At 39.3% G+C, this 15455-nt stretch overlaps 1 protein-coding gene across 5 annotated transcripts in view; it reads left to right on the forward strand.

The window, feature by feature from the left end:
* The window catches only part of LOC126320376 (mucin-5AC-like), a 168066-nt gene that overhangs the window by 44943 nt on the left and 107668 nt on the right, over positions 1-15455 (forward strand). For all 5 annotated transcript variants that reach the window (XM_049993822.1, XM_049993823.1, XM_049993821.1 and 2 more), the window contains one exon: positions 14368-14472. In XM_049993822.1, the coding sequence (XP_049849779.1) occupies positions 14368-14472 (105 nt within the window). The remainder of the gene's footprint in view (positions 1-14367; positions 14473-15455) is intronic.

Genomic DNA, 15455 nt, shown 5'->3' on the forward strand with positions numbered 1-15455 from the left:
AGTCTTAGAGACTAAGGCTATATTTGAAGATATAATACATGGGAGGGTCTAAAATCATTTACACTCTCAAACTTGTATGAACTAATACTTCACTATGCTGCTGGGAGAGGGACTGGATGGTGCTTGTTGGGAAGAGAATTAAAGATCTTGGGTAATAATGTAAATCTTATGTTGACAACAATATTGTGTAAAAATTCCTTCAACTGTTCTCCACTTTTTTAATTAAATTTTTTGCAAGATGATCTGCATATTGGCTCAGTACTTGACTAGCCAGAGGTTTGCTCCAATGTACTGATTATATTACCCCCCCTTCCCCCCCCCCCCCCCCCCCCAAAAAAAAAAAAATTGCCAAATATAAAAATGACAAAGCTGCTTCACTTCCTTTCCAAGTTATCAGGTCACACGATGCAACTCTGAAGCTCAGGATAGTACTAACACTCTTACTGTATTTCCAGAGACATTTATGTATGAAGGTTGCATTGTACTTTAAAGGAGTCTGATTACATTTGGTGAATGTGTTTAATTCACATGTATTTTTTGCATTTTATAATAGCAGTTACATTGTTTTGTAGGAGTTTCCTCCTGACATTGATCAACGTTTCCAGTTGGTGATCCTGCATTCCTTTTCTGACGTGTGAGAAGGACATGACTATTTGAATGGTGCTTATCTACCGACTAAGGTTTTCTACATTGAATGTAATGCATACCAAAACAAAAGTTAATTGATATTTGATGCAAACAAATGTTGTCTCTAAACTCTACCTTGGTGTCAAATATACCACCACTCCGAAGCTGTGGTTCCTACATGTTCAATGCAAGCTAAATTTGAAATATGTGAGCTGTAATCTCATCATGTTTAATTCTTCTCTTGAGTCCCTGAATAAAAACCTTAAAATGTTGTCCTCTTAAACTTCAATTTATGCAACTGCTTTGCATTTGCACTGTAAAGAAAATGGATTCATGTGAATACTGTAGAGAATTTTTACATTAAATTACAGTGGGAATTGGCAAGTAGTGCTAAAGCGAGTACTAGCTTTAATTCCACTCAGGTGAGAACCACCAATAAGGTGTAGAATATGTGAACAAAGTACAGTCAAGACTTAAAGAGAGAGCCGATAGTTGACTACTTCCTGTACGACAGTGAGATGAATAGGAACATTATTGACATTAAGGTAATACTATGAGGCCTTGGATAGTGACCACTGTTTGCTGGTAATGAACCTGAGAGGGACTAAGGATAATAAAGGGATAGAAAACAAGGAAAGACATATAAGGGTACGGAAGTTGAAAGAGGAAGAAAGCAGGGTACAGTACCTACGGGTAGTAAAGGAAAGCATTCCGAAGAATGAACCAAAAATGATAGAAGAGGAATGGGCTAGATTCAAGGGACCATTAGTAAGTGCAGTGGAAGCAATATGTGGGAGGATAAGCAACAAAAGAGATGGAAAGAAACAGCGTGGTGGAATGATAAAACAAAGGATATAGTTAGTACAGAACAATAATAGAGCTTTTAGGGTATGGTTCCCGAAGAGAACAGTAGAGACAAGAGAAGAGTATCAGGCATGCAAGAAACAAAAAGAGTGGTGACTGAAGAAAGAAGGTGGATGGACAGTGTACCAGAATGATGGAGGACAGTGAAGGTTCAAAAAAAGGAGTTATGTGGGACGATTAAAAGTAAGAGGAAGAGCGGTATGACAGTTATGCTTGAATGGTGAACGAAGTGGACAAGATGTAGAGAATAAGGAGGAACTAAAGTTTATGTGGAAGGAGTATTTTGAAGAACTCCTGAACCTGAATGGAAACCTGCATGAGGAGGAACAAGCTGAGGAGAGAAAATGAGGAACAGCAAATAGAAAAAGACTTTACATGGGGAGAAGTGGAAGAGGCATTGGGAAAGATGAAGAGAGGGAAGTCACCAGGTCTGGATGAGCAAAGTGTAGAGATGGTGAGAGCAGCAGGAGAGGTGGGGATACAATGGCTATATCTAGTAACGAAAATTGTGTGGAGACAGAAAATGATCCCAGAAGACTGGAAGGAGGGAATAATTGTACCGGTCTTTAAGAAGGGAAATAGAAAATAGTGCAAGAACAGTCAGAGGATAACATTGATGAGTCATTGTGCAAAGCTTTTTGAGAAAATTTTGGAAGCACAAATTCAGGCAAAATTAGTAGGAAGAATGAGAGAAGAGCAACATGGCTTCAGAACATGAAGGTCCACGGTGGATGGGTGTGTGGCATATTTTGACCCCTTTTGGGGTGTTTGGCCGCCTGGTGCAAGTATTTTTATTCAACACCCCTGTTAACTTGTGTATTGATAATGGTTGAATGAGGACAAGGTAACATCCAGTGCCCGAGTGGATAAAATTTCTGACCCACTGGGATCATTTTCAGGTCTTAGCATGAGTGAGAGCTAAGATCTCCAATACAGTGCAAGTAACACGGAACAGTATGTTTAAATATAATATAGCACTCTTAGAATCAACTGAAATTAGAGAAAAGTGCCAGGAGAGGGAAATGCGGGTACTCAAAACTGCTGAAGAATGCAGTAATGTCGAACACCTTTGGGAAATATAGATAGACAGCAAATGAAATGCTAGGAAGTGAAGTAAGGTATGAGATACCTGTGGTTGGGTATTGAATGTACAGTAGAAATAGAAGAAAAGAACGAGGCCTATAAGGATGGTGGAAGAGGAGGAAAAATGGAGGATTGAAAGGACAACTCACCGAAGGAGTGCATGGAAGCAAACACTGGAGAAATTGAGCTGCTAAGGTATAAGAATGAGGCAGGGAAGTTGTACTGAGAAATAACAGAAGCACAAAAACCTGTTGGTGATAAAATATGCCTGATAAAAGGAGAAGCTGGAAAAATTTTAAGTTAGGGGAAAGAGATACGTGAAAGGTGGCAGTGACATTATTATCAAGACACCCAGTAGAGATACACAGGGAAAATGGCTCTGATTGCATAGAACCACCAAACCTAGAAGAAATGAGAGCTGCCGCGAAGAAACATAAAAGCAACAAGGCAGTAGGAACAGACTGTTTTGGCTGAGCTATTTAAGCAAGTAGGCAGTGAACTGGAACGATCTTGATAAACATGGCTGCTTCAGTACAGGAAGAGGTGAAAATGCACCAACAATGGTAAAAAGGATATTATGTCCCTTACATAATGAGAGAGATCAGTTAGAATGTGGTAAATATAAGGGGGATCACATTACTTATCCGGGGTATAAAATATTCTCTAACATACTATTCTACAGTCTCCTCCAGTGTTTGCTTCCATGCACTCCTTCGGTGAGTCCTCCTTTCAATCCTCCATTTTTCCTCATCTTCCACCATCCTTATATGCCTTGTTCTTTTCTTCTATTTCTATTGCACATTCAATACCCAACCAAAGGTATCTCATACCTTACTTCACTTCCTAGCATTTCATTTGCTGATGTCTCGACAGAGTCTATCTATATTTCCCAAAGGTGTTCGACATTACTGCATTCTTGAGTACTCGCATTACCCTCTCCTGGTACTTTTCTCTAATTTCAGTTGATTCTAAGAGTGATTTTTTATATATATATATATATATATATATATATATATATATATATATATATATATATATATATATATATATATGGCTTATCAATGTGGAATTCTATCAGGAAAGTCAAATGTAGATCAGACCTATACTTTAAGGCAAATTCTAGGAAGGGTGACGGAATTAGGGATTGGAACACATCACCTTTTTATTGACTTCAGTGCTGCATATGAAAATATAGGTAAAGAGTGGTTACAACATACCCTATCTAAACTGGAAATCCCTAGAAAATTGCAAAGGTTAGTGAGAATAGCAGTGAGACATGTGCCAAGTAGATGCATTGACCTGCCTCCTTTTTATTGTTGTACTAGAGAAGGTGGTTAGAGATGCAAAACTTTTGAGTGGGGGAATGATCTTCCATAAATGGGTGCAGATACTCAATCATGTGACATATTGTGGCAAGAACCTGAAAGCCAATGGAAGACACATTCGCTGCACTTGAACATACTAGCAAGAACGTGGGATTAAACATTAACCAGCAGGAAACAAAATACATTGGTGTTGGAAAGGCATTCAAGGGAAATGTGCTGGCCTCTATAACATTGGAAAATAACACCTTTGAGAGAGTTGATAGGTTAAAGTATCTCAGTTTGACAATCACTTACACAAACATTATTTCCCATGAAACCAGACTAATAGCAGCCAATACAGTTTATTTTGCTCTAACAAGACTATTTATCATCATGGATACATCTACTGAACACTTAAGACCAGTGGTCACACATGCCTCTGAAACTTTTAACCCTAACAGCAAGAAGGTACTGAAATGATGGATGTATTTGAATTACGATGCTCCAAAGAATCATCGGTGAATTTTGTGAAAGAGGAATAGGAAGGAAAAGATACAATCACTAGTTTCAGAACATTTATTAAGACTGACCTATCGGAAGAGTAGTGAAATCGCTCAGATTGAGATGGGCTGGACATGCAGCATGGGTGAGTGAAGTGGAAGTAGGCAAAAAGGTACTATGAGGAAATGCAGGAAGACAAAGAGAGTGTGTTTGGCGTAATATTAGGTGGGAGGTTGAAGTCATCGAGGGTCTCTGGAAATTGGGTTATACAAACTGGAGAGCTGTAGCTACAGTCAGAGGTAAATGGTGAGAGACCAAGGCTCACAATGAGCTGTAGAGCCACAAAAAATAGTCATGAGTCTCAATTGATTAGCTGGGTTTGAATGCCACCCATCATTAAATGTTTGCAGTGCAATTAGTCGACAGGTAGACAAATGAATCAGATTATTCTACCCTTCAGTAAATATCATCATCCTGTCCTCATAACAATTTTATAGGAATGTTAGATGAGAATAAATAAATGTGGCCATATGTGTAGAAAAGAAACGGTAATTCTTAATTATTTACACATTTTATACCACATAGTATGAATTATGTGCACAAAGTGGTTCATACTTTGGAGATATTACCTTGACAACACCTCTCTTGCCTCTAAAAATTTAGGCGTGATATTAACATTGTAAATCTCTTTGAATTACCATGGCACCTTGTCGGTCAAAGGATACTGCACACGCCGGCCGCGGTGGTCTCGCGGTTCTAGGCGCGCAGTGCGGAACCGTGAGACTGCTACGGTCTCAGGTTCGAATCCTGCCTCAGGCATGGATGTGTGTGATGTCCTTAGGTTAGTTAGGTTTAAGTAGTTCTAAGTTCTAGGGGACTGATGACCACAGCAGTTGAGTCCCATAGTGCTCAGAGCCATTTGAACCATATTTTTTATACTGCACACAATTTGTAATTAGGGATGTGGTTTTATGGCGAGAATGCACAGCTGCTTGCAAACAATGATCGTGGCTCAGCTTGCTCAAGGTATTTCAGCTGTGACGTTGCTTCCAGAGATATGTCCTGTTGCACTAGGTGTAGGTGGCATATCTGAAATAAAATATGATTTTTCAAATGGGCTGGTCATTCACAAAAGTAAAGGATCCTAATTAAAATTACTGTTAATTGGAACTAGGTGAACAGTAACTGACTACTCGCAGCTGACCCCTCACCACTAGTGGGGCAACCTTACATAAGTCATAACTTCGTTGTCAGCAAAATACAGAAAGTGATTACTCAGTATTTCTGGATCTTCTCAGTCATCTCTTGATGTAACAAATCGTATGAATGATTGTAATGTTTGTTATGACAGTCTGTTCTGTTGGTTGTGCAGTGGGGCACTACGTAGAGTGCATGTCTGCTGACTACAGATTGAGGATAGAAATAAGAGTGCAGAAAAACTCTGCTGTTACTTTTGTTTGTCAATAGTTGAATGCTGCTCCGGTTCCAAAAGTATAAAACTACTCGTAAATTTCTACCAGACAGCGGTTTAAACAGTGAGTCATAAGGTGTGCACACCTATTTGGTGTAGGCAGCTGGAGGTAGAAAAAAAGTCCAGTGTTGCACAAATATCCTTTAGAGGTTTTTGAAAAGTTTTGTGCCCTAAAACTTTGGAAGATCATGCTGAATGATCCTCAAAATTAACTGGCTTTACAGTGCCTCACTTTTAGTGGAGGCTGTGAGAAGAGGTGAAGTAAACTTTTGAGTTACACAGCGTACTCTGTTGAAAAAAAAAAAAAAGTGTCTGCTGCAAAGATGTTACAATCATAGCAAGAAACTGCAAGTGGAATGGGCTGATAATGACACAACAAGTTATCATAATGAAAAGTGTAACTGATGTATTTTAGATGATAAAATGATTACTCCAGTGTAGCTGTAGTGTTGCAAGTCATTTTGTCAGGACTGGGCCATTCTCAAGTGGAAACGGCATTTTGCATAGCCAAAATCATGAAATATGTAAAGACCGATTATCGTACAGGAATCACTCATGGGCAGTATACAGGGTGTTACATGATGATGTTTTAAAAATTCAGAAGATGAAAGTTGGAAATAAAGTTTTTTACGTCCACCACTGAACTGTGCAAAATCCACACACACTATTTGTGCGAGAAGTTACCAGGTCAGTCTCAGCAAACATTTGGGCTGAATTAATGGAGATGATGTTTTTGGACCATACATCTTACCATTTAATTTTACTAGTGCACAGTGTTTGAACTTTCTTGAGATTGCCTTGTCTGAACTTCTGGAGGACATACCCATGCAATTGTGCACTTGTTATAGATTGATGGTGCTGCAGCACACTTCATTTGTCAAATTGGGGCATGTCTTACAGACAGCTTCAGGCAGACAGTAATTGGAAGATGATACCCATTCTTTGGCATGTGCACTCCCCATTACCTTATCCCTCTTGACTTCTGCCTCTGGAGTTATGTAAATCCTATTGTGTACTAAATACCAGTACATCTACATATACAGAGTGGCACACAAAATGTTAACATTTTGTTTTTTAATATAAACTTTATTCTCAGTACAATCTGAAAGGAACATATACTACAATGAAGAGCCGTCCATGGAGATTCCTTCTAACTCAGCACATGCTCAATATGTCAACCATTTTGTTTTCTAACTTCCTTCAAATGAACACTGAAGTTAGTGATTGCCCTATGGCACATGTCTTCCGTAATTTCACTGCAAGCTTGAAGAATAAGTCTTGTGAGCTCCATTAAATCACATGGATGTTTCGGGAAAATTTTTGCCTTTAGGTATCCCCAAAGAAAAGTCACATGGATTGAGGTCTGGATTATTAGGGGGCCAGTTTTGTTCGTCATTGAAGTGACCTGGAAACCTGAGTGAAGTGATCTGATGCCGAAATGCTCATGTAAAAACTCCAACACAGTGTTTGGAGTATGTGGCCTTGGTCTATCTTGCATGAGCCACTGCGTGTTGAAGGGCAAGGCAGTAGCAAGAAGCTGTGGAGTGAAGCTATTGTGAAGCATGCTCAAATAATGCTCGCTGTTCAGTTTCTTCAAAGAAAGGGTCCAATAAGTCCGTGACTGGAAATTTCTGCCCACGCTGTAATCCTCGGATCCCACTGTTGTTGTTGTTGTTGTTGTTGTTGTTCATGAAGCACTTGCGGGTTTGCAGTGGTCCAAAACCGTACATTTTGTTTGTTAACCACACCGTCAAAATGAAAATGCCTCGTCTGAAAACCAAACGTTGTTGAGAGTTTCTTCCCTATCCTCCGCCCACTGAGCAAACAGTAATCTCTGCTGCTTGTGTTCTTCAGTGAGCTTCTGTGCACAGGTATATATGGAGGTCACTTTTAAGAATGCGTTGAACGGAGCATCCGGATAGTCCCAGTTGAACTGCTGCCTTTCTACACTATTTCCCATGACTTTTCTGTACAGCAACTCGTATCACTTCAATATTCTCCTGGGAACAAACAGGCTTAGGCCGAGGTCCCTTCGCTTTCAATACTGTTCCTTCCTATACAAATTTGTCATACAACCTGTGGATGGTCTTCTTGCAAGGGACCCATTGTGTGTTGAACTGTTGTCCAAAATGCCTCTGAGTCACAACAAGGCTTTTCATTTCATGAAAAAGTAACACAATTGCTGATTGTTGCTGTGTCGTCAGTCTTCCATTGTCAGCCATTGCTGCTTACTAGTCTCCTAGAGGCAACATCGTGAATTACATGTCATTTCGTAACTCGTTTGTTTTTCCAAGATCTGCTGGTACTGCTGTAGAGATCCCAGCAGGATATCTAATGTGCATTGTAAATTGTGAAAGAAACAATTGGTAACACAGTTCGTGCGCCACCAAGCGGTGTTTGGCAGAGGGCACAATATGCGCCAAAAACATATTGCGCCTCACCCCTCCCTCCCTCCCCCACCCCTCCCCCCTCCCCCACCCCTCCCCCTTCCCTCCCCCTTCCCTCCCCCCTCCCCCACCCCTCCCCCCTCCCCCACCCCCTCCCCCCCTCCCCCACCCTTCCCCCCTCCCCCACCCCCTCCCCCTTCCCTCCCCACTCCCTCCCTCCCTCCCTCCCTCCCCCCTCCCACTCGCGGATCGCACAAGGGAAAAACGACTGTCTGAATACCTCAGTACGAGCTCTAATTTCCCTCATCTTTGCATGGTGATCATTGCCCGATTTGAAAGTTGGTGGTAATAATATATGTTCTACATCCTCGGCAAAGATCAGATTTTGGAATTTAGTGAGCAGCCCCTTCCGTTTAACATATCGTCCATTTGCAAGTGTCTCACTTCAAACTTTCTATGAGACTTGCAATGCTCCCATGATGTCTAAATGTACCAGTCACGAATCTTGCCGCTCTTCTTGGGACCTACTCAATCTCTTGAATCAGACCCAACTGGAAAGGGTCCTATGCAGGTGAACAATACTCTTAAGACTTGGTGAACTAACATATTGTAAGCTATTGCCTTTGTCGAAGGACTGTATCGCTTCAGGATTCTACCAGTAAACCGCAATCTACAGTTTGCCTTGCCTGTTACTTGTGTAATGTGAGCATTCCGTTTGAGATCATTTCTAATAGTCACACCCGGATACTTGACTGATGTTACGGCTTCCAAAGACTGGGCATTTATATTTTGTACTCGTGCATTAATGGGGATTTTCACCTTGTTATATGCAGCAGGTAACACTTACTAATACTGAGAGATAACTGCCACTTATTACACCACTCATTTATTTTCTGCAAATCCTCATTGATTTGTTCCCAACTTTCGTGTGATACTACTTCCCTTGAGACTACAGCATCATCGGCAGACAGTCTAATGCCGCTTTCAATACCATCAACCAGATCGTTTATGTAAATCGTAAAAAGCAGCGGACCTATTACACTGCCCTGTGGCACACCTGAAGTTAAGCTTGTGTCTGTTGAAGTCGCCCCATTCAGGATGACATACTGCTCTCAGTCTGTTAGAAAACTTTCTATCCAACCGCATATGTCATCTGATAGACCGTAATCACACACTTTTTGGAGCAAGTGACAGTGCGGAACTGAGTCAAACACCTTTCGAAAGTCAAGAAATATGGCATCAACCTGGGAGCCGGTATTTAGAGCCTGTTGTATATCATGTACAAAGAGGGCCAGCTGTGTCTCGCATGATCACTGTTTCCTAAAACCGTGCTGGTTTCTGCAGATGAGCTTCTCAGAGTTTAGAAAGGTCATTAGGTCTGAACACAAAACATGTTCCATGTGGCCTTCTTCCAGTCCTGTGGACCTTTCCACTGTTCAATGATCTCAGATAGATGATGGAAAAAACAATACCTGAGCTTGAGAGCATCTTTACAGCATTTAATACGATCAGAGTGGAGCACAGAATTTAAGACTCTCAGACAAAACTTGGTTCCTCATTGCACATTACGTAACGAAGCTGATGGTCATTGCACTGAACATTTGCTCTACACTAGTGAAGCCAAATTTCGGTTTATGCTATTCGATTTTACTCTGACAGTGTAGGTTTTCCAAACTACAGTATCCTGGTGTTTTGTTTAGCCTACCAAATATGTAGAAAGGGTGTAATGTTCTAGAAACTTGATTTCTCATTTTCAGATATGGATTCCTTATGGGAAAAAAAGGGTTCTGAATTCTCCTTTACAACCTCCCAGATTCTTAACACGTACATATTCTTCCATGAATAACTCTCTCTCTGTTCACCATGTCACTCAGTTTATAATTTAGACTTCAAAAATCCAGGTATCACTCAAAAGTAGCACAAGGCTAAGGGAAAATTAGTAAATTAAGGGATAGTACACCTACAGTGGTGTAATGATTTTTATCGTTTTCGCAATATTCAGCAATTGTAACAGAGTATGAATAAATTACTGGAAGTGGTTAGTGCTTATGTATCCCCTTTAGTGAAATCGTCAAAGTACATAGCAACCCCCCCCCCCCCCCCCCCCCCGATACTCAAGAAGAGGCAAGGTGGAAAAAATATGAAATTTGGCAGATTTGTGATCATACTATGTGTGTCCACATTGCTATGAATGGCACTACATTTCAGTAGCTGCAGCAGTACACTGGAATGTTATTCATGTACACACTACTGCAGTATCATTCATTTATACCTCGTTGGTAGTTGCTCATGGAAATTATCTTGTCCTAGGGGAAAAGATTTTTGAAAAAAATTGGATCTGCAGTGTGTGTAAGCACTGTGTTGAAGAAGGTATTAAAGTTGCTACAGAGCATAACAGTGTACTGATGTTTGTTTCAAACCTGAAGTAGCCTACATAAAAAACAATTGTTGCTATTCAAACAGAATACACACAGTTCTGTATTTGTACATGAAACTACTAAACTGTGTTGTGAAGAATCCTGCAGGTATTTCCAAGCCCGAAAGCATACAAAGTGACTGGAGATTATAATGCTAGAAAGAGTAATGCATCGCCCCACTCATTGCCATGTCAAAAAAAGTGCGCACGCACACACATGAAATAAAACTTCAGATTCCATCAGATGGAGCCCACGGAAATTGTCTTCCTATGAAAATGTTGATAATTTACATCTGCAGCTGACCATGTAGGTGCAAAGAAAAGTTATCAAGATATAGCTCACACTAAGTTTAGTCGAATTGGCTTAAGGATACCTCTGTAAGAACACAAAACCTTGTCACAAGGTACATTTTTTGTATTTACCTTGCTAAAATAAATTTGAACCTTTCAGCATTCCTCTGTGGAGAAGCTTTGGTCATTAACTGAGAGGAGAATCTCAGTGGTGTGAGGCATAAGGGTGGGATTGCTTCTTTTTTTTAAAATGTTACATTCCTCATACGTTACCCCTCTTACCAGATACAGTAACCCTGAAAAATATCCCCAGTGAAGATAGTTGTAGCTGCTTCTGACAGTTGGCTACATTTGGAGTTCTATGATAGGGTGTAGGTTAATGGACACCTGCTAGGGATAAAGCTGCTGAGAGAGTGCTGTGCCGCAATCCTAAGTAATCAGAGGTGGCAAGTACCTTGATAGAGTGAAGGGTGTCACTGCATTCAGAGGTAAGGAAACTGCACTCTTGGGGTATTAAAGTGCATATCGTTCGCAGAGAATATCGCAGAATTTTGGGTTGCAGAACCCAGGTGTGGCATATCTTAATTACTGAATTAAGATATAAGCACTATATTCTTGGTTACCTAACCCTACTCGAAGAAGGTGTACTGCAGCCTTTTCTATGAAGATAAGTGGTATTTTGTACCCTGAAAAAGTGGATGATACTACTTAAAACATATCTCTAGACAACTTGAAGAATGTGATTTTGAGAAAAGATTTCCTAGTTTTGTATGAACATCCTTTCCAGTGATTTTCTTCTTCTTCTCTTTATTATTATTATTATTATTATTATTAGATGTAACAATTTTGGGGCCAATTTGTGGACAAGGAAGACATAATTCAGAGTTCACAGAATGCTTCTATTATTTTATTTTCCATGTTGTGGTTTTAACTTGAGCAACAGTGTATTAATACTTTGGTCCTATTTCTGAGCCTATTGGTTAATAGTGTGTTAACTTGGTTGGCATACCTGAGAGATATGAAGCTACAACAATACTCAAAGTACTGTTGAAATGCTTAATCCCAGGTCTTTGAATGCAAACAGAGCATGTATGCAACCTTTCTAAAAGGACTTCCAGTGGTTCTAGGTTGTGTATGGATTGTGGATATACGGTGTAGGACTCAGCAATGCCATCACATATGTAAACATATTTGATTACATGTGGTGGTGGTGGTACGGCATTAAAAAGAGCTGTCCCATAATGTCAGATACTTATTTGGTATAGTGCTTCCCCCATGTATTTTAGCTGTCTCACCAGTTTGATCACAAATGAAAGATTATAGAAGATTTATTGAGTCTTTCAGATTTATGCCAAACTTTTGTTGGAGGAATTTCAACATGTTGTTTGTGCTGTGACCTAAAGGATTGGAACTTAGTTTTTTCTCATACCACACATCTTTAAAATGATAGAAGAGTAAGGTGCTGCCTTCCACTTGTGGATGTTCTCATGCAACTTAAAATGTCAGTTTTTTTTCCTTTGGGGTTGAGCATGTAGGCAGATCCACCTACTTTCCATGTCTTCAAGCTTCTGCTAAGAAATAGTGAACATGCTCAAAATTTTAGTATATAGTATGGTCTGTCTCAGACCGTAGGGGCCTCCCCACCTCCCCCAATATATATTGGGCTGCAGATCTGTGGTCGTAAAGAATCCGGATTGCAGTGTGTTAGATCCTGTAAGATTTATAAGAAGGAAGTGTTAATAATTTCTGGAACTAAGAATGGAATAGCTAATGCTAATGGTATATTTCTTATAAAAAATTCATATGGTCATTAGAAAGAACCACGTGTTAGCCACCTTTACTACAGCTACAAAATTTAGATTATTTGGTTCTGAAAGTGTCTTCAGACTTTGGGAACTGAAATTATTTCAGATAACTTTATATTTTTCCTCCATGATCGGCATTTATTAATAATTGCTCTAGTAATTAACAGATTACTAAGGTGATAAATAAAAAAACAGCCCAGAAAAAAGTTGTCCTACTGGAGAATAATTAAGATGCTGGACCCAAGTAGGCAAGAGACAACTATTGCAAATGTGTTCAGATTATAGTTGTCAAACAAATGAACTTTACTGTTAAATGAAGACAGGAATACACCCTTCACAGTGCTAGAAACTGCCTATTGTAGTCATAGAACCATCTACAGTTGGCTGTAAATGTGCCACTGTAAAATACCAGAATTCCGTTAGCAGCATCAATATTGTAACAGTGTTCATTCAGCATGACACCATTAAGATAATTTGACAAACTGTTGTACATCATCAGATCGCAGGGAATGTTATAACTTGCTGACATAATAATTTTTCTTTATCACATGTCTACCATTTACATTTGATATACTCATTGTTATATAGATCCCTAGTGAAAAGATACAAGTATGTACAATGTGTCACAGAACAAAAAAATGCTTAAACATATTTATATAAGGAGATGTATGCTAATGTTTCTCATACAGAACTTAATGTGAAATGGCCTTCAAGGGAGTGAGATAATTTTAAAAAATCTTAAACATATTTTCATTTAAAGTGAGTACCAAACTTATCACATACATGCAGCTGTAAATATACTGAGTTGTATAAGATAATTACACAACTGTTACTCAGACCACATTACTTTACTGGAGGTGTGCAGTTGTCATATTTTGTCACACATATTTAGTGTTATTAGTAGCAAATACATAAATTGGTTCTGTAAGAAATTTTTCAGTAGAGTAAGAGTTGGCCACTAATACATCCTTTATGCTTCTCCTGAATTTTACTTTAGTTACTAATAAACTTTTTATGGTTGCTGGGAAGTTACTGAAAATGTATGTTTCTGAATAGTGGTAATGGACACCTTTCTGGACCAAAGTCATAGTAAATCTTTGTATGGAGTATTCTTATGTCACGTATTGATTTCATAAACTGAGATTTTGTTTGAAAGAGAGATGTAAATTTGACTAATTTCAGTAGGTAATGAATTTGCTTATGCATTCCATAAGACTTTGTACAGTAAATTTTGGTATGTGGGTTGCATTCATTTTAAAAAAAAGCTTTGAGTTTTCTCGTGAATGTGAAGACCTTGTAGTACTGTGTGTCCACCTTCGTAACACAGCGGTAGCATTACCGCCTACCGTGCACGTGGGCCCAGGTTCGATTCCCGGCAGGGGCTGGGTGTTGTGTGTCCATCATTTTCATCGTGATTGAAATGCAAGTCGCCGAAGTGGTGTCAACTAAACAGACTTGCAATATGACGGTCGAACCCCGAAGGGAATATCCCGACCAATAAATGCCGTACGATCATTTCATTTCATTTCAGACTATGTTATATGTAGGAGTAACCAGTAGCACTCAGTATTTCTTTGTTTGTGGATAATTCTAAATGTACCTAACTTTTCAATTTCAGACATGGGGTTGTTCGGCCACTGTCCAGAGAGAGACCCGTTTTATACTGTTGTGTGTGAACAGTGTAAGGCACTGGTGAAACCTCAAGGCCTGCGGAGCCATATGGGTGAGAATTTGAATTTATTTAAATATTACTGAAAATAACACCATACAACTCTAAAGTCATTACGTCATGTCATGCCATGTCCTTTATAATGGAGGGGTTTCTCCTTTGCAACTGAAACTTAATGCGTTAGTTAATAATATGTTACAAATGGGAAAATTGCGCTTCGAAGTGGTGGGGCCAGGGGCAGGCATTTTGGGTAATCCATTTTTCTGATTGGTGTCACTGTTCAGGTGTGTGTGTGTGTGTGTGTGTGTGTGTGTGTGTGTGTGTGTGTGTGTGTGTGTGTGTGTGTAAGTTATCCAAATTGACAATAGTTTCTGTGTAGTTTCAGTACATTTTCTAGAACATTCATTTTTCTGAACATTATACATGAAACTTCATTTAGCCTTAGGAAGTCTGCTTTAATTATCAAGAACTGCGGTGTTACTGATAATGTCCCACACAAAAAACCTAGTTTCGATTGTGAAGGCATGTAAAGATGAATCCTCTCTACATTGCCAGAAACCAATATTTCACTGATCTGTGTATTTTTGATACTTTTATGAAACATTATTGAGGTTTTTGTGTGATGCGTGCCTATCCTCTTCACGTTTTTCAGATTTGCTTTACAAAATATCTTCAAGCTCCATTTCACTTCTGTCATTGCACTTCTATTTTCTAGCATACTATCACCTTACAATTATCAATAATAAAGGACTTCAAAGTAATTACATTTTTCACAACAATCATCACATTCACTAGATGAAAGACAGATTAACTGACAAGGCCTCTTAAAAACAAATTAAGGCTGGATAGGATCATGGTGGTAGAAAGTATAGTAACCAAATGAAAACTCCGCCATGTCAAGTGACTTGTTTGAAAAGATGGACAGAATAAACTAGTCCAGGAAATGTGTAGAAGACCAGTGTGGAAGTGACCCTTGTTAATGAACAGAACTGTCCATTACAGAAAATGCTGGAAACTGTGATGTCAATGCACGAGTC

The sequence above is a fragment of the Schistocerca gregaria genome, unplaced genomic scaffold (genome assembly GCF_023897955.1).
Source record: "Schistocerca gregaria isolate iqSchGreg1 unplaced genomic scaffold, iqSchGreg1.2 ptg000719l, whole genome shotgun sequence".
Classification (NCBI taxonomy): Eukaryota; Metazoa; Arthropoda; class Insecta; order Orthoptera; family Acrididae; genus Schistocerca; species Schistocerca gregaria.